Source organism: Watersipora subatra, chromosome 1, assembly GCF_963576615.1.
Source record: "Watersipora subatra chromosome 1, tzWatSuba1.1, whole genome shotgun sequence".
Taxonomy (NCBI): Eukaryota; Metazoa; Bryozoa; class Gymnolaemata; order Cheilostomatida; family Watersiporidae; genus Watersipora; species Watersipora subatra.
Window position 1 is genome coordinate 13,516,966 of NC_088708.1, and position 26,255 is coordinate 13,543,220.

Genomic DNA, 26,255 nt, shown 5'->3' on the forward strand with positions numbered 1-26,255 from the left:
GCCTACATTCGAATGCAAAGTATTTATCTATGTACCTCATCTTTATTATTTTTATAAGCTGATTTTATGGGCTACAAGAGCGAATTGACAGCATATTAAAAATAATTACAGACAAATATGCCAGATTCCTAAATAAAATTTCAGGGTTTAAAAGGGTCACGAATTTTTTTTCATGCTTGTAAATTTTTTAGTTCTAAACAAGCAGAACTTCTAGCACAAAATTTACAACTACGCGTTAAATGAAACACCCACTTGCTCGCTTACCTAGAAAAAGTCTACCTTTCAACAAATTTCTATCATGGTCATATATTACTTCACAATTTTTCGTTTTGACACAATGTGGTGAATCTACATATAGAGACCATCAGGTTCTGCTTTAACTAGAGCAAGGTAAGGGACTCTCTCTTACCCAGCTTGTTTCAATTTATTGCATTCTTACATTCTTGTTTCATCAGCACTTCAAACTCTTAATTATAGATTTACCATAACAAGCAATTGTTCATTTACACTAATCAATAGCTTCCTCAACACAAGAAAAAACTAGCGCCATCAGATTTATTTAAAAGGTTTAACAGCTGCAACTAGTAAACAATCACCATGTTATAATATAGTTAATGTAATCGGAAGGTAGTTGAATTCTGGTCACATAACTTGCCGACAAAGTGTTATCGTTAGATCATGTTTGTAAGCTCGTTCAGCCGCATTACACACCCCAAACGTATAATTCTGATTATTTAAAATTATGCTAGGAGATTATATTTGATTAATAAAAACTCGAGCATACGGGTAAACTAATGACAACAAAATGTATGCTTTAATTTATATTTTGTTAACACTAATATTACATGTACTACAATTGGAGACGTTCTTATACAGATTAGATACTTTCCTACTGAAAGCGCACTGTGAATGCGTAAAACACAATTACAACAAGAGTAACTGTTTTGCAAAATCACTAAAAGTGATATATTTCATGAAATATTTAGCTTTCGATATTATCATTATTTAGATGGGTATGATATGTCTTGTCTTAAACCACGCGGGGCTGGGATAGAAAGAGTAAAAAAAGTATTTGTCCGAATGTTGGCACCATACCTGCCAACTCTCACGCATTGGGCGTGAGACTCACGCAATCACCCCAAAGAAAAAATGACAATGCGTGAGAAATGCGTGAGATTTTTGCCCCAATTTCCACAATTTTATATATACTATCATTGATACGTCAATTGCCCCAAAACCAAATCTCACGCATTGCCCCACTCTTGGGTTGGCACTTAGGTATTTTCCATTATACAGTTTTACCAAATAATATATTTTTATTGTAAAGTTCTAAGCTGTTATAAAACACAACAAGACAAACGTTATCCTGTGCCTAGTTTAACAAAAAAACTAGACAGTAGATTACATCAACCAGTCTTTCGCTCGAAAGCCAGGATTTACCCGCTTGAATAAATTTCTACCCATTGCCCAATCAGAACGGGCATTCACGCAATCGGGCCAATCAATCTTTCTATGGCTAAGCCCTGAAGGTCGCCAATTCAGCCGATGGTTTGCAGCCAGGGCAAAAATCTAACTGTAAGTCCAAGGTTGTTTATTGACCACATTCCCAACGATGTACGTTCCGTAAAGCGTACAATTTGAATACAATACCAATTGAAAATAAGTCGTGTTGGAAGCAACAAGATAAACACGATTATTTTTCAATGTTGAATTTTACGTTACGACATACAATGATACATAACAAGGCAATGTGTTATAAGATGCTCAAGCCCATCGCCGATTGTTGTGTAGGCTGGTACATGTACTGTACATGTATTTTCAAATGCATTACATCTCTTTTTAAATAATTCTGTCTTCAAGTGCCACGAATATAGGAAGTTAGTTAGTTAATCTTTATTGAAATAATATTAATATGAAATATAATATTATTTGCGCCTCTATTTGCAGGCAAAAATAAATATAATCTATAATTATATTTCATGAGAAAGAAACTCCCCATCTGTAGGTGAGATTGTCAGATGTAAATAACGAAACGGCTATGTAGAGAGGGCAATTACAAGTAGCAAAATAAAATAATACTGGCAGGAAACAGAAATTGCTCCACGGCAAGACTTATATACAGTGTTTATATACAAGGCAATACAGAATGCAATAATGAGAATGCAATAAAGAAAATATCTTGAGTTTACAATGCCAGAGGTGGATCCAATCCACCCAGCCCCGGCAGCACGGCGGCGCAGGCCCCGCCAACCAAGGCCAGACGAGGTCAGGGGCCGAGAGGAACAAAAATCCAGAGCAAACTGTGTGCCCGGATGTCTGACACATGCTGAAATAACAGCTGATAAGGTCCCCTTTGCACATCCGTGCGAGCGCAAAAGCTCGGTACAGTACTTGAGTTTACATTTACTTGACGCATATGCTATTCCTGAATGTATTTCAGAAGTTAGTTTGACTAAATATACTATGCATGCGCACATATATATCTATCAGGTATATAGGAAATTCTCAACATAGTCTATTCAAGGTTTGCATGAGGTTTTTGGATAACATTGGAAATGCAAAGAACTGAAATCAAATTTGATTCATAAGTTAATAATATGAAGCTTCAAGCTAATGGAACGATTCAAGGCGCAGGAGTAATTGATTGTTGTTTGTGTGGAATGATACAAATAACCAATTATACATATTCATAATTATTCTTTGTTTCTGTATGCGCAGTCATTATATGTGTAGCCATTATATATATATATATGTTGAGGGTGGGCCTGTTTTTCATTACAAACTCTCATGTATCTAGCTATTCTCATTGGCCTGGTTGAACTTGCCAAGACCCCGCCCTCTAAGATATAAATACCCTGCCTGTATGGATATGTTCATTCTCGTGCACAATACAAGACATACTGCAGCCTTCATTGGATCTTTATACGAACATCAACTAGCTCAACTTCACCTGCATTGCACCAGCATACGCATTGCACCAGCATACGCATTGCACCAGCATACGCATTGCACCAGCATACGCATTGCACCAGCATACGCATTGCACCAGCATACGCATTGCACCAGCATACGCATTGCACCAGCATACGCATTGCACCAGCATACGCATTGCACCAGCATACGCATTGCACCAGCATACGCATTGCACCAGCATACGCAAGTGCACCAGCAAGCATCATATTCAATTAACAGTTGGCCTGTTAGTAGCCTGGGCATGGCTCTCTCTCAATCCCCATGAGAGCCATGCCCAGGCTAGCCTGTTAGTCTCTCAGATTGCACCAGCAACACAATGTACCAGCAAGGATCATTTCCATTAAGCAACTAGGTTGATAATCTCTTAGATTGCACCAGCATCTCAGATTGTACCAGCATCACAGTGCACTAGCAGGACAGTTGCATCTCTCTGGTCATTTCCACCACTTGTCAGGACCCAAAGGAAGTAGTAGTTTTCCCTTACTAAAGCAGCAACAAGTTAGGAGTTGCGATCCCTTTAGCAGAAAGTCGGGGATCAGACAACCCCTCTTAGCCTATTAATCTAAATCCACTAAATTTTGAACGGCCAATTGACTCATAGGAAAGCTAAAGACTCATGTATTAAGATAATAAAGTTAGGTAGCTAGGAAGTTTTAAGCGTCCGCTTTTTAGTGATGTCCGTCTTGTTAGTGCTGCCTAACCAGTTCACATTACCTCTTTTTACGGTTGCATACATGCATGCGTTTATTTTTATTGTGCAACTAAGCACGTCATTTAATTTGTTTAAGCATATCACACATTCTATAGCTCTGCTGACCGAACAACCTATAACACTCATCAGTCAAACACGTTGAGTTTTACCCCATTCTGTGACAAATATATATGAATTATAGACTATGTCGTATGCTAATATCGAGATAAACAAGGTTTTAGTTTTTTAGCTATGACTATCATGCTAACTTTTCTGGCAAAATTCATTAGAGCTTTAGTAGCTCAGTTTCTAAGGCTAGGCAGTTTATCTGATTAGGGCCTCCAAAAAGGCACATATAACACAAACCACATTGTAAAGAAAACTTGCAACTTTCAGCCCATTAAGTCACTTTTTTCAGTCACTTTTTCACTGTTAGCCCTGACATAAAATGCTGTATGCAAGCTTAAACTTGAACGATAGACTTGCATGTGTACTCTTACAAATAAATCTGCGCTGAGTAGGATTTTTTAAATTTTTGTTGAAGATTTTATTTACCGCATCCTAGGATGAATCGCGTTGCCACCTGCACAATTATTCGAATAAAAACAGGCCATTTGTGCAGTTTGATCATTGTTAAGAATCGTCATGTCTGAATGATCAAATAAAGCCTCATCGTCTTTTTACTTGTGTTATTTTTCAAAACAAATAAAACATAATTTAAGCTAACTCAACATATCATTAAAAGAGCACTATGACCAAAATTGACACACAATATTTTTGGTCTGACAGAAATGTTTCATTTATTACTGAAAACCAATGAGTCTGCATGACATTTGGCTGTTATCTCCAAGAGTCAGTACATGCAGCAGTCTTGCAATCTTTTGCTGTTTAGCTAAGCGATGCCCTCATGTTCTGCTCGCAGTACTGCATCATTAACGACTAAACTAGATAAGTCTAAATGTTGCCTACCCTTTCTTTAACTACACAGAAATAGTGATTTTTACATCTGTAAAGTCTGCAAACATTAAATGCATGAAAATGTGCAGTACATTTTAACATCCATTACATCAAAGACCTAACACGCTTGAGTGGTATATTTTACATTTAAATAGCTATGGCGCAAGTAGACATCCATATATTTAGTTTATGAATTCAGGTTTTTTCCCTCAAACCTCTACTTGTCTGATTGAATAAATGAGTAGTGCCATAGTTGTGTAATAGGTTGTGTTATGTTTCTGCACAGAAGCAATCAAATAGAGTATTAAATTAGAGAAATGTGGTTTATTGCACACTCCAGAGACGACTGATTTGATAACAGAAAACCCAAGTATTTATATGTTTGGTCATAGAAAAGCTTTGTAAAAAGCTACAAGCATTATTAATAGCTACAGTACTATATAATATTAGCTTGTATAAAGCTTTAGCTAATAAGCATAATGTTTGTTGGCAAAGTACCAATAATACTTGGCACTTGCATGACACCTCCTCACTAAGCTAAAGGTTCTTTCTGGTTCTCTTAGACCTTCGGGGTTTGTCTCTGCTATACTCATCTCCATCAGGTAGACGAGGGTTGCGTGGTCTTCTTCTAGACGGAGGTTGCTCTGTTACAGTTGTAGGGGCTGGTAGTTGCAGTTTTGTCTCCTCTGTTATATCAGGTTTATCTCCAGGGTCTTGATCTTCTTCTGTTGAGTATCTTGGTCTGAGTTGTTCAACATGTCTTCTCCAAGTAGGTCCCTTTGGTACCACTTTGACATTGAGACTACGAGTTCCATATATCTTAGTAACAATGGCTGGAACCCATCTAGGTTGTCTGTTGCGTCTAGGTCCATGATACAAGGCATAGCATGGTGCTCCAAGATTTTCGCTGTGTATCTTGCTAACTGTCTTTTCTGCAGATCGGTTGACTTCTCTGGATTGATGAAACTGTGCTATGTGTGCGGGTGATGGCAATAGGGTGTCAATCTTGCATCTCATCTGTCTTCCATTCAGCAGCTGACTGGGAGAGTATCCTGTAGGAAGTGGTGTCCTTCTATAGTGCATCAGGAACTGTTGTAGGGCAGATTTAGGTGGGAGTGACGATTTCTTCATGGCTTGTTTGAAGGATTGTACTAGTCTTTCAGCTGCGCCATTTGTAGCTGGATGGTAGGGTGCTCCAGTGAAGTGAACAATGCTTCTCTCTTGACACCACTGCTGAAACTCTCCTGAGGTGAAGCTGGTAGCATTGTCAGTGACTATGGCGTGAGGGTATCCAAAGTGTGCGAATATCTCCTCTAAGATGTCTGTGGTAGCTCTGGTAGAAGTAGATGAAGTCCTGTGTATGCATGGATACTTTGAGTAGGCATCTATCATCACTAGCCATTGGCTGCCCATGAAGTTCACTGCATGATCTAAGTGAAGACGACTCCATGGCTTCTCAGGTAGCATCCAGGGATGTATAGGATACTTCTGTGGAAGCTTCTGGTGTTCCGCACAGGCAGTGCACTGTCGGCTTGTCTCCTCTATATCAGAGTCAATGCGAGGCCAATAGACAGCAGTTCGAGCTAGCTTCTTCATTCTTTCCATTCCAAAGTGTCCAAGGTGAAGGATCTTTAATACTTCCTGTTGTAACTTGACAGGAATGACTACTCTGTTGCCATATAGAAGACAACCTTCAGTGATAGAAAGTGAATCTGAGATCTTGTGGAAGAGTGACAGCTGAGTCTCCTTCATCTCTTTGTTACCAGGCCATCCTTCTGCTGTGTAGCGCATTACTGTGGCTAGTGTTGGGTCTTTCTTTGTCTCCTTTGCTAGAACATTGTAGTCTGTAGAGTTGAGCTGTTGTCCAATAGTGTGAATAGTGCATACTGTATCAACATCATCCTCATCTTCTCTTGCATCAAACTCTTTATCAGGTCCAACTGGCAGTCTTGAGAGGACATCTGCATTTTGATGATGCTGGGTAGATCTGTATTCTATGGTGTAGTCATACTGATTTAGTACCAGTGCCCATCTTGCTAGTCTGTTGGCTGCTAGAGCTGGAACTCCTTTGGTAGGTCCTAGAAGTGTGAGAAGAGGTCTGTGGTCAGTTACCAAGATAAACCGTCGACCATACAGGTACTGGTGATACTTCTTTAGAGCAAATATGATTGAGAGAGCTTCTTTTTGTATTTGTCCATATTTCCTCTGTGTGCTGGTCAGTGTTTTTGAAACATTGGCTATTGGTCTCTCACTTCCATCAGGATAACGATGCAATAGTACAGCTCCCAGTCCAGTTTCTGAAGCATCACATGAGATTCCAATGTCAAGATCTGGGTTGAAGTGTGCTAAGACACTATCAGTTGATAGCATATCTTTCAGTTTGTTGAAGCTCTTTTCTTGTTCAGTGCCCCACTTCCAGGTCTCTCCTTTGCGTGTCAGTTTATGCAATGGTCCTGTGAGTTGTGACAGATTGGGTATGAACTTGCTGTAGAATTGTGTAGCTCCTAAGAAAGATCTTAGCTGAGTTAAGTCTGTTGGGACTGGCATCTGTTGTACTGCATCTGCCTTCTTTCCTTTAGTGATTCCCTTTGAAGTGAGTTTGTGTCCCAGATACTCTACTGTCGGTTGAGCAAAACAGCACTTGTCTTTTCTACATCTGAGCCCTCTTTCTTCTAATCTTTGAAGAAGTCGACGTAAGTTTTGTAGATGGCTCTCTGCATTGGCTCCACTCACTAGTATATCATCTAGGTATACTGCTACTCCTGGGAGGTCTTGTGTCAGTTGCTCCATGATTTCTTGAAAATACCCTGGTGCTGAGCTTATGCCAAAGGGCAACCTCTTCTGTAGTAGTACTCCTCGGTGTGTTGATAGTGCTAGTCGTCGTTGACTTTCTGGTGCCAACAATATTTGATTGTAGGCATCTGCTAAATCAATCTTTGTGTAGCAATAGCCTCCACCTAGTTTTCTGATTAGATCTTCTGGTAGTGGGATAGGTTTCCTATGTGTTTCTAGCTGATTATTGATAGTCTTGGAGTAGTCTCCACATACTCTGATCTTCCCTGCAGCTTGACCTGTTGTAGATTTGCGTACAGGTACAACTGGTGTTCCATACTGGTTGAATTGAGTTGGTTCCCATATGCCTTTAGCTACACCTGCTTCGTATGCTTGGTTGAGCTCTTCTGTCAAGGCAATAGGAACTGGTCTGGGTCGGCAGAAGACTGGCTTTGTTGAAGGTTTGAAGTTTATCTCTAGTTCAAAGTTCTTGAGACATCCTAGCTCGTCTTTGAATATTTCTGGGAATTCTTTGCACATCTCCTTACACTTGATTTGTAACCTCCCATCTGGCTGGTTCTCTGTGATTGTTGATACAAGGTTCTGTTGTAGCTTGTCATCAATAGAGATGCCTAGTTGCTGTATAGCAGTTCTTCCTAGTAGGTTGAGATCTTGTACAGCACTAATCACAAATGGTAGTCTGACTTCTTTCTGTGCATCCAATTGGGCAGTTAGCTCACATCTGCCAAGCGTCTCTATGAGATGTCCTGAGGCTGATTTGTAGTTAACTGTAGTAGGTTTTAGGTTTGGCTTTCCTAGCTTCTCCCATATTGATTTACAGATGAAGTTGTCACAAGCTCCAGTGTCCAGTTCAAGTGTGAAGTTGTCTCCCTCCAGTTTGATGTTTTCAGCAAGTTTCACCATCTTGGTTGATGTGCATTCTATCATCTTTACTGGTTTTCCTGCTGCAGATGATTTCTTTTTCTTGCATGCTCTTTCTATGTGACCTTGTTTAGAACAAAAGTTGCAGGTGGCTGCTTTGAATCTGCAGTCATCCGCTGTATGGTTAGTTCGGTCACATCTGTAGCATAGCTTTCCTTCCTTCTGCTTGTCAGGTGTAGAGTTGTTTTTCTGGAGTGGTTTGTATCTTGATTTCTGTTGAGCAACCTTGTTGACTTTAGACGAGTTTCCATAAACTGTCTCTTTGGCAACTTTAGCTGCTTCTTCTGTTTCCTGTGCTACCTGTATAGCTTTGTTGAAGTTGAGTTCATTGTCCTTGACCTTGAAGAGAGATTTGAGAACTGCTTCATTGTTTACAGAGCAGATAAATCTTGTTCTGAGAGCCTCATCTAATGGATCTGTAATGTCTATGAAGGCACATGTAGTTGCATCTTGACGAATTCTGGCAGCTAACTCTTGAATAGTTTCTCCAGGTTTCCTCTGCATGTCACTCCAATACTTGTAACGCTCTATAACAATGAAGCGCTTAGGGTCATACTGGTCTTTGAGAAATTCCAGTATTTCATCCATGTTGAGGTCGTTGATCTGCTTGGGTGTTGAAAGCTGAGCTGCCATATTACTAAGCTGCTTGTAGAGTGTAGGCTGTTGGTTGGTGAGAAAAGTGCCAGCAATCTTGTCTTGATGAATAGAATTTGCTGCAATGAAGGTGTTGAATCTGTCTATGTAATCTGTTAGTAGCTCTGCTGTTGGGTCAAAACCTGGGAAGGCTGGAACAGCGGTTGCAGCTGTTTCTTGTTTCCGTTGTAGGTTTTGTAGTAGTAGCTCCATCAGTTTCTTGTTCTCCTCCATTCTTTCATCTTGCTGACGTCTGTATTCCTCTTGTTGCTGCTTGAACTCCTCATGCTGCTGTTGTCTATGCTCTTCTTGCTGACGTCTGTATTCCTCTTGCTGCTGTCTCTGGTCCTCCTGCTGCTTCTGCATTAGCTTGATCAGGTCTGCTACTTCTGCCATTGTAGTGGTGCAATTTTGAACAGTTACTCCTGTAATAAACTAGAACTCTTTGTATCGATTTTATCAATGATAAAATCTGAACAAAACTCTTTGTAACTGTTCAAAAGAGAAATCCTTGTCGCCAATTAGCTTCTGTTATGTTTCTGCACAGAAGCAATCAAATAGAGTATTAAATTAGAGAAATGTGGTTTATTGCACACTCCAGAGACGACTGATTTGATAACAGAAAACCCAAGTATTTATATGTTTGGTCATAGAAAAGCTTTGTAAAAAGCTACAAGCATTATTAATAGCTACAGTACTATATAATATTAGCTTGTATAAAGCTTTAGCTAATAAGCATAATGTTTGTTGGCAAAGTACCAATAATACTTGGCACTTGCATGACAGGTTGGATAGTGCAGTAGCCTACAGGGAATTCTCTGATTGTTTCCGAGAATTAAAAGAGTAAATTTATCTTTACAGTAACTCTGTGTAATATCACCTTTTGCAGTAAGGAGCCATGTTTCCACTCACACATAGTAAACACCTGACTGTAAGTCATTTCCAATCAAACTCGAAGTTCAGTCGTATTAAAGTGAGCCAAATAAAATATTTAAAACAAAACAAAAGGGAAAAAACAAAAATAATTCAATGAAGAGTAAACTAGTAAAATAACAAAAAACTCAGATAAACTGAAAAACTAAGAAGTATGCTAGTACCAGCATAAGCCATTTTTTGACTGTCGATTTTGTACTACAAGTGTCTCATCCGCATCGGCAATTTTTAGCTGAAATTTCACAAAATGCAAATTTCAAAATGCTAAGCATGAAACACCAGCAGTCCATAAGCTTAAGCTGGATGATAAGGCTTCAGTTTGAACTTACCAACATTGACTTGCGTGAGTAGAAGAACTAGTCTTATTTACAGGTAAGTAGAAGCACTAGTCTTATTTACAGGTAAGTAGGAGCACTAGTCTTATTTACAGATAAGTAGGAGCACTAGTCTTATTTACCGGTAAGCTGAATGAACTGAGTGTTACTGAAACATTACTGACCATGTAAAGTTAAGACCTAGCCTGCAGCCCATTCATACTTTCAGCATAGAAATAAGCCATATTTGAACATTTTCGTTGCTGCTAGAATGGTCTTGTTTAGATAGTAACTTTACGACCAACTTTTTTCTGTTAGTAAAATTGTTTTCGACAAATAGATATTTTTCTGTAAGCTAACACATCACTAATAATTGTGTGATGAGCTACGTCATTATTCTATTTAATTTACTGGATTCACTAGCTAAATACTAGTATCTAAGTATCTCATTATTCTGTGATTTCTCTTCCGATTTTACTCTGAATTTTTTACAAGTAATTACAATCACTTCGCACAATACAAGTTTACCACTCGGGTAAGGAGCCTGTATGGAATTGTTTAAACCTGTCAGAAGTTTTTTTTATTTTCTATTGTCAATATGTAACTGGGTCTGCCATGTTGTCTTGCTCATCTAGGCAGTGTTTTTCTGTTTTCCTGGCATTGATGAGTTGTTAGTGACCACGGAACAAGTCAATAGTCGTTTTTACATATAGCTAACCTTTTCTTTAGCTACACACTAAAGGAGTTATCTTATATACATGTATCTGTACAATCACAATTAATTACAATCTGCTAGCATGGCACATCATTCCTGTGGTCAGTATCAAAGCTACCAAATTCCTAAGACACTTTTAAACTTTGTTTTTAAACAATCAATTAAACACAGCTTTTGGCATTGGTTGGTTTCGTGTACTGTTAGGATCAATCGAATAGAAATTACCACCTTTCAGTAAAGCATTTTAGAAAACTTGGGTAATGTTGTGTGGATGAGTTTGTGAATTGCTCATTGATTAAAGGCTATAAGGTCAAATTGTTTTTAAATGCCAGAACAAAAATGTTACAACAACATGTAAGAAGAGAGATAGCCACATTTAAGAAAACATCATCGCTTGCATGATTTTTGATCTCAATTGGTAATAGTTTGAAAGATAAGATTTATTTATCGCGTGACAAGCAACTACAATAAAACTCGAAGGAGTGAAATATTTTAAGACAAAAGAAAGCAAAGCAACAAAAGTTCAATAAAGAGTGAAATGGGATGAATAAGAATTTATATCAACCGAAAAATTATAATGCACACTTGTGCTAGCTTGTGCTAGCTTGTGCTAGCTTGTGCTAGCTTGTGCTAGCTTGTGCTAGCTTGTGCTAGCTTGTGCTAGCTTGTGCTAGCTTGTGCTAGCTTGTGCTAGCTTGCACAGCAAGCGTTGCAGGTTTATCTGAGAGGCTGGGTAACTTGTTAATTGGAAACTCTAAAAATTCAACCATTGAAACACTAGATATTTTATAAAACACCAGCAACTTATGACCCTCTTCTTTGCTGCTTGTACTTTTGCATGTGACAAAAAGGTTTTATGCAAGCTTAAACCTGGACAATCGCTTGAGCCCAAACTGAGCAATATTTAGCTGCATGAGTAAAAAGAGACGGGTCTTATTTACAAGTAAACTTAATGAGCTGAGAAGTGCCACTGAAAAAGCACTGACCATGTAAACTTGTAAAGTTATGGCCTAGCCTGCAGCGCGTTCGCAATGCTTCAATTTTCTGCATAGAAACCGGTTATATTTGAACATTGTGCCACTCTCTAACATTTATGAAGTTTAAATAATCAAATGAAGACCTAACTTCTTTCTACCGGTGGGGTCTTCATACTCTATGTGAATTCCAAATCTCACTGATAAGTATGTGGTGAACAAGATTGACACAAAATTGATTAGTTTTAAAAATCCATTTTAAATTCGCATGGAATATTAAGATCACACCACATTTAATTTACATAGTATATTAAAATACCACCAGGGATTTTTTATCATTCAAACATTGTAATTTCAAAAAGTTGTTAAACTGTTCATAATGGGTCATTTTTTATGAAGAAATCAAAGCAGTGTGATTGCGCTGCAGGCTGTGGATTTTAAAAACCCATTTAGATATGGGTCAGAAGCCACTAAAAGGGTATAAATATGGCGTATAAGAATTTAGAGCACTACATTTATAGCCAAAATTTGCAATATGTAGTCCCAAATACGAGTCCCAACTGAGCTCATGAAATTAATGTTTTTACAGCAGTTTATTCTCCTTTTGTTTCACAGCTGTTGCTTTTTGAATTCCAATTAACACGACCGATTGCGAACGAATTAGTTGAAGTGTCTTACTAATAAGTTTACCGTTAAGTGTTAAGTTTAGAGAGGAACCAAATTAAGTATAAATGAAGCTATTCTGTTGCAGGTTTTTGGGCTTTTGTTACTCTGGCTGCTTCTCCAATCGGAAGCTTCAGACATTAGAAACTTTGATTCTGTTACATTGTGACCAACCCTTAATTATCCACAATATCTAACTTAATGATGTTGGCTATACAAGCATAAGAAGTTAATGACACCAGATGTTCTTCAAATATAAAATACATATCAGTAAAGAGCGCTGGAGTTGTTTCTTCTGGATCTCTGGAACTGAAAGAAAAAAAGTATAATCTTTATTGAGGTGGAAAATTCTGCAGATTAGATGTCATGCAGATAACAAGGCTTAAATGATATGATATAAAAACAAACAATATGTGGCTTCAACACTTCTCTTCCTCATGTTCTTTTCAACAAAATTTGGAAACTATGCAGCCATTAATTAGACAATTTACCAGATACAGTGCTTGCGAATAGCTTGATATATAAAGCTATTTATGTATGTAAAAGCCTACCTGTGGTAGTAGCGAAGGGTTTAATGATCAAATTGTAGCTGGATGTGCAGTCATTTCTATGAGTGTCAGTCACACCCATTGTAGCTAGATTAAAAATAACACCACATGTCCGAGGAAATAAGCACGGGTGCCACAAATTGACATGCTATGTAAAAGAGTCAGGGCTTTGTATTTTTCAGTTTTATAATGATGAACAGAGCACAATAGCAGGAACTCAAATAAATGGGATGTGAACATGGAGGTCAGAAGCAATTCTTGGAAACAGTGCATGTAATAATCCACCATGTTAAAGTGGACTATGTGATCACAGTAGAGATACAGCATTAAATAGATGTAAAAACAGAGTGAGAAGCAAACAGGGAGTAAATAAAATCCCACACATGAAGATAGTGATGAAGAAAAGGTGCTTTACATGTACAAGAAAATAATATGAAATGAGCAGATTAGAACTGATGCTTAGAAAGGACTGAAATGTAGGAGCACAACATCAGTGCATGTAAAAACATGTCTACAAGAGGTAGGCAAAAAACGAGATCAACATAAACGGAAATGATAAAATATTGCGCAGGAAAAAACAATTGGAAGACTAAGGAGAGCTATTACAAAATGGTAAAAATGTTACCTGATACGCACTTTGCGGTTGATAGTGATGGTTCGTAGATGTTGATTCAGAAGTTGTCGTCTTAGTTTTTGTAACCGTGGAAGTTAATTCGCCATCATCGATAAATGTTGTGTGGTACACTGTATCAAAAATTTCAATGCATTACATATCTGTAGGCTCAATATCGTTCTCAATGGCTTTCTAACCTGTATGATCATTTCTGTTTGAGTCCTCGACATCACTGAATCAATTGTCTGGATATCAGCAACAAACGGCAATTATTTTTTGGGTGATGATGAAACTTTGACGGAGGATGTCAAATCAAGCACTCAAATAGAAGTCAAGTGGCACTCAAATGGTCAGTAAAAGAATGCTTGGCGGAGTTAGTCAAATCAGTTGTGTGATTGATATTTTGCGATATTTTGTTAACAGCAGAACTACGTATTGCATTTGAGTTGGCAAACATGTATATGTAATTTTCTTTTTATTATGCGTGGACAGAACAGAACGTTCTGATAAACTTGAACAATAGCAAACAACTCTTAATACCATTTTACATGTACATGTATTTAGTATGATAGTGAGTATTCATGTACGTATTAGAATACGTAATAGTATTGGTAAATATACATAGCTATTGGTAATCACTTTCAATATTTAACTGTAACAAATGTTTTAACTCACCCCCGTTTTTGTGTGACACACAGGTTACCTATTTACCCAATACGCTGCTATCAGAAAGAATGACAACGAGTCAATGAGGTTGATTATTACGAAAATCAACCCTTCAAGGTTGATTTTTGTAATCGTATTACGCAAATCAACTTTGAATGGTTAGACTGGATTGCTCAAAAAGCAACACCAGTCCTGCCATTTAAGTTATACGAGAAAAACAGAAAGTTAGAAATGAACGCATGGGTATGTATGAAAATATTTGTTTAACAGTTGGAGAAACGACAATGCATTATCCAAACAAATTACACAGAAACACAATCAGATCAATCAAACTCCTTTGCGATCAATGACAAATACGTGTACAGTAGGCGCTCCTACAACATGAATAATCTAATTATAAAAGAATCCATTTATAGGGATTTTACGTTATTCAAGCAGTGAAATACATGTAAATTGCGCAATCTATTCCATAATCTTTTTAAACTCACCCCTTTGGCCATACAGAAAGGAAAAACTAGACTTTTTAATTCGTCGGCTCTATCGTAACTGCAATATTATTGATTTGTATCGACAAATTTTCTTCTTTTTCTGATCAATTTCACTGATTTTATAGATCATGTGGTTGCAGTAATTTTACACTAAGTTGATGGGAAGCACACATCTTTGACGTCCATTTACAACGATTTGCTTATTTTTTCTAGATAGCAAACCACTTCTGCTAAGTAAAACTAATACAAATATTTTATACGTCTACAGTACAGCAAAACAAAAAATTACTTTCACTATAAAAACAGCGGTACTACCTGTTTGTCACCTACCTGTATCCAAGGGTCAAGGTTAAGATAAAAGATAACCTTTGACGATACTTCAACTTATGACAGTCAGATTGGTAGACCGACGCTGTAAAACCTGCACCAATTGATCGCCCTTAAGTATTTATGAACAATTGTGCAGCTACCCTATTCTCTGTTTTGTCAACACATCTACGATTTATGCCGACGAACTAGAATGTCATGGAAGTTGTATATATATATAATAAATATAACACTATACGCATGTCGGTCTTTTCTTCACAAGTGTGGCGAGATAGGTTACCATTCAAATTTAATTTGAGAACTCACCCGACTTGACATTTTACGTTATATGGAACTTTTACGTAGTACGAAGCAAAATCTTCACATAAATTCTTTACGTTATCTGCAACTTATGTTATAGGAGGTATACGTTATATAGGAAATATAGGAGGTATACGTTATAACCATATACAAGACATGTGATTTCTAACCATATACAAGACATGTTATTTCTAACCATATACAAGACATGTTATTTCTAACCATGTATAAGACATGTGATTTCTAACCATATACAAGACATGTGATTTCTAACCATATACAAGACATGTGATTTCTAACCATATACAAGACATGTTATTTCTAACCATATACAAGACATGTTATTTCTAACCATATACATGACATATTATTTCTAACCATATACATGACATGTTATTTCTAACCATGTATAAGACATGTGATTTCTAACCATATACAAGACATGTGATTTCTAACCATGTATAAGACATGTGATTTCTAACCATATACAAGACATGTTATTTCTAACCATATACAAGACATGTGATTTCTAACCATGTACAAGACATGTGATTTCTAACCATATACAAGACATGTTATTTCTAACCATATACAAGACATGTTATTTCTAACCATGTATAAGACATGTGATTTCTAACCATATACAAGACATGTGATTTCTAACCATATACAAGACATGTGATTTCTAACCATATACAAGACATGTTATTTCTAACCATATACAAGACATGTTATTTCTAACCATATACATGACATGTTATTTCTAACCATATACATGACATGTTATTTCTAACCATGTATAAGACATGTGATTTCTAACCATATACAAGACATGTTATTTCTAACCATGTATAAGACATGTGATTTCTAACCATATACAAGACATGTTATTTCTAACCATATACAAAACATGTTATTTCTAACCATATACAAGACATGTTATTTCTAACCATATACAAGACATGTGATTTCTAACCATGTACAAGACATGTGATTTCTAACCATATACAAGACATGTTATTTCTAACCATATACAAGACATGTTATTTCTAACCATGTATAAGACATGTGATTTCTAACCATATACAAGACATGTGATTTCTAACCATATACAAGACATGTGATTTCTAACCATGTACAAGACATGTGATTTCTAACCATATACAAGACATGTTATTTCTAAACATATACAAGACATGTTATTTCTAACCATGTATAAGACATGTGATTTCTAACCATATACAAGACATGTTATTTCTAACCATATACAAGACATGTTATTTCTAACCATGTATAAGACATGTGATTTCTAACCATATACAAGACATGTGATTTCTAACCATATACAAGACATGTGATTTCTAACCATGTACAAGACATGTTATTTCTAACCATATACAAGACATGCTATTTCTAACCATATACAAGACATGTTATTTCTAACCATGTATAAGACATGTGATTTCTAACCATATACAAGACATGTGATTTCTAACCATATACAAGACATGTGATTTCTAACCATATACATGACATGTTATTTCTAACCATGTATAAGACATGTGATTTCTAACCATATACAAGACATGTTATTTCTAACCATATACAAGACATGTGATTTCTAACCATGTATAAGACATGTGATTTCTAACCATATACAAGACATGTTATTTCTAACCATATACAAGACATGTTATTTCTAACCATATACAAGACATGTGATTTCTAACCATATACAAGACATGTGATTTCTAACCATATACAATACATGTGATTTCTAACCATATACAAGACATGTTATTTCTAACCATGTATAAAACATGTTATTTCTAACCATATACAAGACATGTTATTTCTAACCATATACAAGACATGTTATTTCTAACCATATACAAGACATGTGATTTCTAACCATGTATAAGACATGTGATTTCTAACCATATACAAGACATGTGATTTCTAACCATGTATAAGACATGTGATTTCTAACCATATACAAGACATGTTATTTCTAACCATATACATGACATGTTATTTCTAACCATGTATAAGACATGTGATTTCTAACCATATACAAGACATGTGATTTCTAACCATATACAAGACATGTTATAAATATGTGCAAAGCACTGCACATATTTATTAATTCGGTTGGTGCAGGCTGAGAGTATTTCGTCAAGAAGGAGGAAAGACCTGTGTCATATCAGGCCATAAACTGGTTTGTCAAAGCGGTTGACAAATGGTTTGACTTGCAGCTGCCATCCTGTTATGGGTCTGTCCGCCAACAATCCTGCGATGTATGCTTCTGTACTTGCAACTTTCAACGATTTTCTCACGACTGTCCAAACCTGTTGAATCAGACAGAAAGTGAAATAAAAGCCAGTGCAGGCAGGTGCACAACTCTCTACAACTGCTGTTTTACATCTCTGTTATCTTTTAAAGCTCTCCAATGGCGATACGAGACATTGTGCAAAGAGTTAGTGTCACCAGATAATTCCTAGCCTAAAGCTTGTCTTGAAGAGCAGAACCGATGTGCACCTTCTCAGCAAAATTTTATTTTTATAACTCGCTCTATGTTTACACTTTGTTTTGCTTAATACTTTTATCCTAACATATCGTCAAAATATTATTAATTTCCAACTGCTGACCAGAACCCAGTGTTGCAAATTGCCTATTTACCAGATTACCAAAATTTGACTGCGCTTTTGCGTTATTTTTGCTCTTTACTCTTACTTATATTGAATTTAAATCTAATCACAAGCAGGCATTCTTAATATCTGTAACTGCTGACCCGAGTCTGGTTTTGCATGTGTAATATGCAAAAGGCTGATGCTTTTAAACAGTATTGTTTTTAATATTTTACTTTTAACTCTGTGTGTAAATCTGCTTACTTTGTGTGAAAGAACCTTCTTAAATGTGTGTTGGCGGGTGAGAAATGGAGCTATGTTAGCGAAGCAGTTTTTTGTATTTGCAATTCCAACTCATAAGCTGTACATTTTTTTGTACTTTTTAAAATTGTGTTGCAATATATACTCAAAGCGTTTTGAGATAATTGTGTTAATTAATCGCTTTAAATGCTATTGCTGCTGTGCTCTTCATTGAGCTCATGCGTACATTGTATGCTTGTGAAATGGCCAATTTAAGTAAAGGACATCCACACATAGTATTCAAATGAATATTGCCACCAGCCACTGAGTTGTTATATTTGTTGACTGTTTAGCACCAGCACCTAGAGTTTTTACTCAGACATCAAAACATACAATTCTCATAGAAACATAGTTGCAGAATAAAAAAATAGTTGCAGATGAAAAAACTCAGATTTTGAGCTATGTGCAAATTTAAGTAGGACTTCTGCTTTGACTTCAGCTTTAAAAGAGGCAGTAAAAATTTATTGCCATTATCTTTTAGGGAATTTTGCCCTCTTCCAAATGATGTATAATAAACAATTAATTTTGGAGCTACTGCAAATAAGAGTTACTTTGTTTGTTATTGTTGTGGTCTCTCCATTTGAGAGTTGGGTGAAAAAATAGTGGGCGGGGCTTGTTTGTTTGCAAACTAGGAAGCCCCTTTATACATGTACACTTCCCTTGGTCGCGCAACTTTTTCCTACACGACTCTGTTACAAGCCGACAACAGCGCGTGCTGCGATTTTAGGAATATAAGCTTTTTCTGTTATCCACTACGCTCGTTTTTAATGCTGCGTGAGTAACGTTTTCGTGTCGCTGAAATTGCTTAGCTTTTACTCTGCTAACAGTCACCAGAGGCTCTCACTGACTAAATACCGGTTTAAACATTAGCTCAATGGTTTTTATAAGATCAGGACGCTGATATTTGGAAATGTATCAGTGCACGAACCATACTTACGATGTTTGTGATATTGATGATGGGCGAGATGCACCTTTCTGTCCGCACGGTACGTCTGGAATGACACCATTAATTTTTTGTAAAAATGAAATGACACGTTGTTGGGGAATGGTTTGATTTAGATTAGGTTCTAAAACTTGTACAAGTAACAAAAATTATGTATTTTGAGATTAAGCAACCAGAGATATTTTAGATGAAGTGGACAGTATATTAGTTCATGCATACATACTTATTCCATATTATTACCATCGGTTGTAAACTACTTTTGCATTGTTGTTATTCTCTCATCATTCATTGTTTTTGAGAGTATGTACATGTTATATTGTTGACTATGTATATGCTGGTGTAGTTTTTTTTATACTGGAATCAATTATATATTTATATATGTTGTTTACAAAATACATCCAACTCGGCTATTATTATTAAATATATATTCTAGATGTTAGCTCCATCTTCCGGCCTGTAAGTGATACTACGTTCGCAATTTTGTCTTAGAGTAGGTTTGTTCACAATCCAAGCAACTCATTCCAAACTCTCTCTTCTCTCTACAAGGACATGTAATCTGAATGCACCAGCAGACTAGTGTTAAATAAACTAGATTTATACACATAATCAGGTAGCTGGCCCATTTGCGCTACCAGGATTTCTGAGCTCATTGCACCTTTGGCTGACATAGCACCAGTGGCTGACATTGCACCAGCACTAGTTTGCCCTAGCTCAAATTTGCCAAATCACTCAGCTCGCCTGATATATTGCTTATGATGATGATAAATTTGATCAAATCAATGACTCTAGTAAGTTTTTATGAAGTGGAGATCGTAGTCTGGCGAGGGTACCAAACCGCCCTCTTTGAAACAAAGTTTTCAGCCCCTTATTTATTAGAGGTATACAAGCTGTATAAACCACATCTACAATAGCTATTAATTGGTAACCAAAATTGATATTTTTATGTGTAACCAAAGGGCAAGCTAATGACCAGAAAGTAGCAACACATCTATTGATACTCAATTTAAATTAATCTGGCAAACCTAGGTGTAATTTGTTAGTGTTTCGCTTATCGATACTTGGCTTTTCTAACAGTATTCTAATTTTACTATTGGAGTAGAGATGCAAAGTATAATATTCTAGTTTATCGCATTAAACTAACCTTTTTTTAGTTCACAACTGCAATATGTGTTTCAGCATAACAACAGAGCATTTTAGAGCTTACCCTAGTACCATAGAGTAGCATACTTGCGCGCTTGGTGAGTGCCGTTTCTCTGGTTGCAGGTCCAACATTGCTGTTTTCTCGGACGAACACAGACAGCGGTGAGCTAGAGAAATTTTATGCATGTGCTGTTTGTCGAAGCAAGAAAGATTGCAATTTCTATCAGTTGTTTAAAATGAAGGAGACTGAGGAGAAGAAACTCATCAGGAGAGAAATATACAACCAGTTTAACGACTCTAGCAAGCATTTTAAGACCTTCACTGGAATGTAAGTTTTATGTGATCATTTGAGCTAATCGTGTGCCATTTTTCTCCAATTTTTTATTAAACTGTGCTAAAATTATTTATTTGCTGTTTTACATGTATTTATTTAAATTATATAGAAAGGTGTCAAAAGTACACAACATTAATTTTAGTGTTGTGAGATCCAACTTTGTGTGTCTAGTTGTTTGTAATTGTGTAGTTGTGGATATGCCCTGCTTATAGTTGATTGGTTTGCACATCATTTCACTTACCTACTTGGCCTACTTTGATATCCTTTGGCAAAGTCATCATTATACACTAAATACTTTATATGTTTGTTGACAATATACTGATGCATTTTTCGCCGTCATGTGTGGTGTATGTATGGTTTTTAATGGTAAGGCGTTCATATTTTGGCCTGGTAACTTTTGTACTTGTTGCAGAATTGGGAATGTGTAAAATCATTGCTATGTTATGTTGAGTGTGTACGTGACAACATAGTACACAAGTTGTCTTCACACCGAATAGTAAAATGTTTTAGATTCAGCATACTTTATGGACTCGTATGTTATTGCATGATTCAAATCATTGTGAATAGATTGTGAAGGTTTGTAGCCAAGTTGCTTATGCGGAATTCTCTTTTCCTTGAGATAAATGTTATTTTTTTTATATATAAATTAATTGATGAACTTTAGCTAACCTTTGATAATCTGTAGAGGTACTATCTTTTTGCTGGTATGTTTTGGGAAAACTATTAGAGGTCGTGCAGACTGGGTTCAGTGGTTAGTGTGCCAACTTATGATCAGGAGGTCGGTGGTTGCAGTCACTCAGGGATCATTCGGGGTTTTAGAAAAGGCATGCAACCACAATTACTCATGTGCCAAATTTCATGAGCAAATGGTCGCAATAAATTCTATACCAGGAGGAAGACCATTTGCAGTGGGGACCCTTAATAGAAAAAGCTGAAAGAATAAAATAATTTTATTATGAGTGATCATAGCATTTGAATTTTTATCGTGAGAAATCAGATCGTAGCTTGTGTATTTTTGGTGAAAAAGAACAGTATATGTATGATTATTATAAGAGTTCATGCTGTGCGCATTGTTGCAAAGCAATCATATGGCCTGGAGTTAAGTACAAGATACTCACATTTGCAGTGAGTCTACTTCGGTGCTATTTTGTATGGATTGTGGTGTGATTATTCCTAACGATCTCTGTACCAACAAGTCACATCCTTATCAATACAAAGAGCTTTCCACAGAAGAATTCCACTACCCCTCAAGGTGGCTCAGGCCTAAAGAATCCAACCAAACTAACGCTGTAAGTTTAACCAGCCTGTAAATTTCTTATCTCATATGTGCGTATCACCTCATAACTGGCCTCTTCCTGTTACCTTAGCACCGATATTGTTCTGTTAAACGTCTTCAACCGCTAGTTTTATTGGTTGATGTTTAGATCTGAAGTGTCATGCTTTTTAATAAAGCACCAGTAATAAATATATAAAATCGTACAAAGCATATCATTAGCTATAACCTTCTCTAGCTGTTGTATTTTGCATTCTGATTTGCATTTATAAATCACATATTTGGGGAGCAGTGTATGATATTTTTGTGACCGTTGAAGTTGTGAGAGAGGGAAGGAGGGAAGGAGGGAGGGAGAGGGAGGAACTTTTAATAGGGTGGGAATTCTTCACATTTGGTCACATGCAGAATATTTCACCTAACCATGCTGTCTAAAGGTCTAGATAAATCTCAGTTACTTACAGTTTGAGTGACCTATAAGTGTACTGTATGAGATAGCATAATAAACACTGCATTCATCTGAATAAAAAACTCTATTTCTCATAATGCATTATTTAGAAGAATATTCAATTAGTGCTTTTGAACATTGATATTCAACAAAAGATTTATTTGTACCTTTTTCGGCTAATATGATAGACTGCTTTAAACTTGTTTATTAACGGGTACATCTAATAGTAACCTTTACGCAGCTGTAAGAACTAGGGATGTTTGTAATAAACTTGTTTCTCAGACTTTACCTCACCTCAGACCATAATACTAAATTTATTAATAGTTAACTAGTTTGTTATCTAGTCTCAAGTTGTCTTATATTACTTTTTAAAGTGGCGCGCAGAGCTGTCATGTTAATTTGTTTTCGTCTACTACTGTTTGCTAAAATCTTCTATTTGGTAATTTTACTAACTTGAATGAAGATTGCGTTTTACTTGAAAAGGGACAATAAAATCATGAACAGGCTGCACTCTGTCACACGTAGCTATTGCTTTAGCGTGTCACTTCATAATACTCTATTCTCAGCTATGTGCTCAATCCCTGCGTGCATATTCATTACATTGTCCCTATACCTATTACATTGTTTATATAGCTGTTACATTGTCTATATAACTGTTACATTGTCTATATAGCTGTTACATTGTCTATAAAGCTGTTAAATTGTCTATATAGCTGTTAAATTGTCTATATATTTGTTACATTGTCTATATAGCTGTTAAATTGTCTATATATTTGTTACATTGTCTATATAGCTGTTAAATTGTTTATATATTTGTTACATTGTCTATATATTTGTTACATTGTCTATATATTTGTTACATTGTCTATATAGCTGTTAAATTGTCTATATAGCTATTAAATTGTCTATATAGCCATTACACTGTATATAAAGCAATTACACTGTCTATAAGCTGTTACATTGTCTATATAGCTGTTACATTGTCTATAAAGCTGTTAAATTGTCTATATAGCTGTTAAATTGTCTATATATTTGTTACATTGTCTATATAGCTGTTAAATTGTCTATATATTTGTTACATTGTCTATATAGCTGTTAAATTGTCTATATATTTGTTACATTGTCTATATATTTGTTACATTGTCTATATATTTGTTACATTGTCTATATAGCTGGTAAATTGTCTATATATTTGTTACATTGTCTATATATTTGTTACATTGTCTATATAGCTGTTACATTGTCTATATAGCTGTTAAATTGTCTATATAGCTATTAAATTGTCTATATAGCCATTACACTGTCTATAAAGCAATTACGCTGTCTATATAGCTGTTACATTGTCTATATAGCTGTTACATTGTTTTAGCAATATTTCTTCTCACCAGAGGTAATAGAATTTCTAGGTGCTATCATCCTTCAAAACAAAGCAGACAGAGTTCTGTGTGTCGGAGTACCATCAGTTCATGAGCATGTTAAACGTGATGCAACGATGACAGGCCTGTCCAGCTTTCTTCTCGACATAGACGTCAGACTGGTAACAGAAGTTTTTTCCTTTCAACTGTTTACTTACATACGTGTGCATAATATCATGCTCTCACTCAGATTTGGCAGGCAATACGGTATGTGATTTGTAAATCATTAGTTGTAAGACAGTGCCCAAGTCTGAGCTAGGATTCCCAATTTCTAAGGAGAAACTTTAAACTTGTCAGATACATATTGACTACATACACACTCTACCCACTCATATATACTCTACCTACTCATATATACTCTACCCACTCATACATACTCTACCCACTCATACATACTCTACCCACTCATACATACTCTACCCACTCATACATACTCTACCTACTCATACATACTCTACCTACTCATACATACTGTACCTACTCATATATACTCTACCCACTCATACATACTCTACCTACTCATACATACTCTACCCACTCATACATACTCTACCTACTCATACATACTCTACCTACTCATACATACTCTACCTACTCATACATACTCTACCTACTCATACATACTCTACCTACTCATACATACTCTACCTACTCATACATACTCTACCCACTCATACATACTCTACCTACTCATACATACTCTACCTACTCATACATACTCTACCTACTCATACATACTCTACCCACTCATACATACTCTACCTACTCATACATACTCTACCTACTCATACATACTCTACCCACTCATACATACTCTACCTACTCATACATACTCTACCTACTCATACATACTCTACCTACTCATACATACTCTACCCACTCATACATACTCTACCTACTCATACATACTCTACCTACTCATACATACTCTACCTACTCATACATACTATACCTACTCATATATACTCTACCTACTCATACATACTCTACCTACTCATACATACTCTACCTACTCATACATACTTTACCCACTCATACATACTCTACCTACTCATATATACTCTACCTACTCATACATACTATACCTACTCATATATACTCTACCTACTCATACATACTCTACCTACTCATACATACTTTACCCACTCATACATACTCTACCTACTCATACATACTCTACCTACTCATACATACTCTACCCACTCATACATACTCTACCCACTCATACATACTCTACCTACTCATACATACTCTACCTACTCATATATACTCTACCTACTCATATATACTCTACCTACTCATACATACTCTACCCACTCATATATACTCTACCCACTCATACATACTCTACCCACTCATACATACTTTACCTACTCATATATACTCTACCTACTCATACATACTCTACCCACTCATACATACTCTACCCACTCATACATACTCTACCTACTCATACATACTCTACCTACTCATACATACTCTACCTACTCATACCTACTCATACATACTCTACCTACTCATACATACTCTACCCACTCATACATACTCTACCTACTCATATATACTCTACCTACTCATACATACTCTACCTACTCATACATACTCTACCTACTCATACATACTCTACCTACTCATACATACTCATACATACTCTACCTACTCATACATACTCTACCTACTCATACATACTCTACCTACTCATACATACTCTACCTACTCATACATACTCTACCTACTCATACATACTATACCTACTCATATATACTCTACCTACTCATACATACTCTACCTACTCATACATACTCTACCTACTCATACATACTCTACCTACTCATACATACTATACCTACTCATATATACTCTACCTACTCATACATACTATACCTACTCATATATACTCTACCTACTCATACATACTCTACCTACTCATACATACTTTACCCACTCATACATACTCTACCTACTCATACATACTCTACCTACTCATACATACTCTACCTACTCATACATACTCTACCCACTCATACATACTCTACCTACGCATACATACTCTACCTACTCATACATACTATACCTACTCATATATACTCTACCTACTCATACATACTCTACCTACTCATACATACTCTACCTACTCATACATACTCTACCTACTCATACATACTATACCTACTCATATATACTCTACCTACTCATACATACTATACCTACTCATATATACTCTACCTACTCATACATACTCTACCTACTCATACATACTTTACCCACT

General features: G+C 36.3%; 1 protein-coding gene across 2 annotated transcripts in view; it reads left to right on the plus strand.

Annotated features, from left to right (window-relative positions):
- The window catches only part of LOC137385915 (rRNA N6-adenosine-methyltransferase ZCCHC4-like), a 50,179-nt gene that overhangs the window by 17,933 nt on the left and 5,991 nt on the right, over positions 1-26,255 (plus strand). The window contains exons 1-3 of one of the 2 annotated variants that reach the window (XM_068072529.1): positions 20,803-20,847; positions 21,980-22,142; positions 23,941-24,108. The exons of the other annotated variant lie outside the window; for it this stretch is intronic. Coding sequence (XP_067928630.1) covers positions 22,005-22,142; positions 23,941-24,108 — 306 coding nt within the window. The 5' untranslated portion in view covers positions 20,803-20,847; positions 21,980-22,004. Of the gene's footprint in view, positions 1-20,802; positions 20,848-21,979; positions 22,143-23,940; positions 24,109-26,255 lie in introns of those variants that run through there. 2 annotated transcript variants of the gene reach the window in all.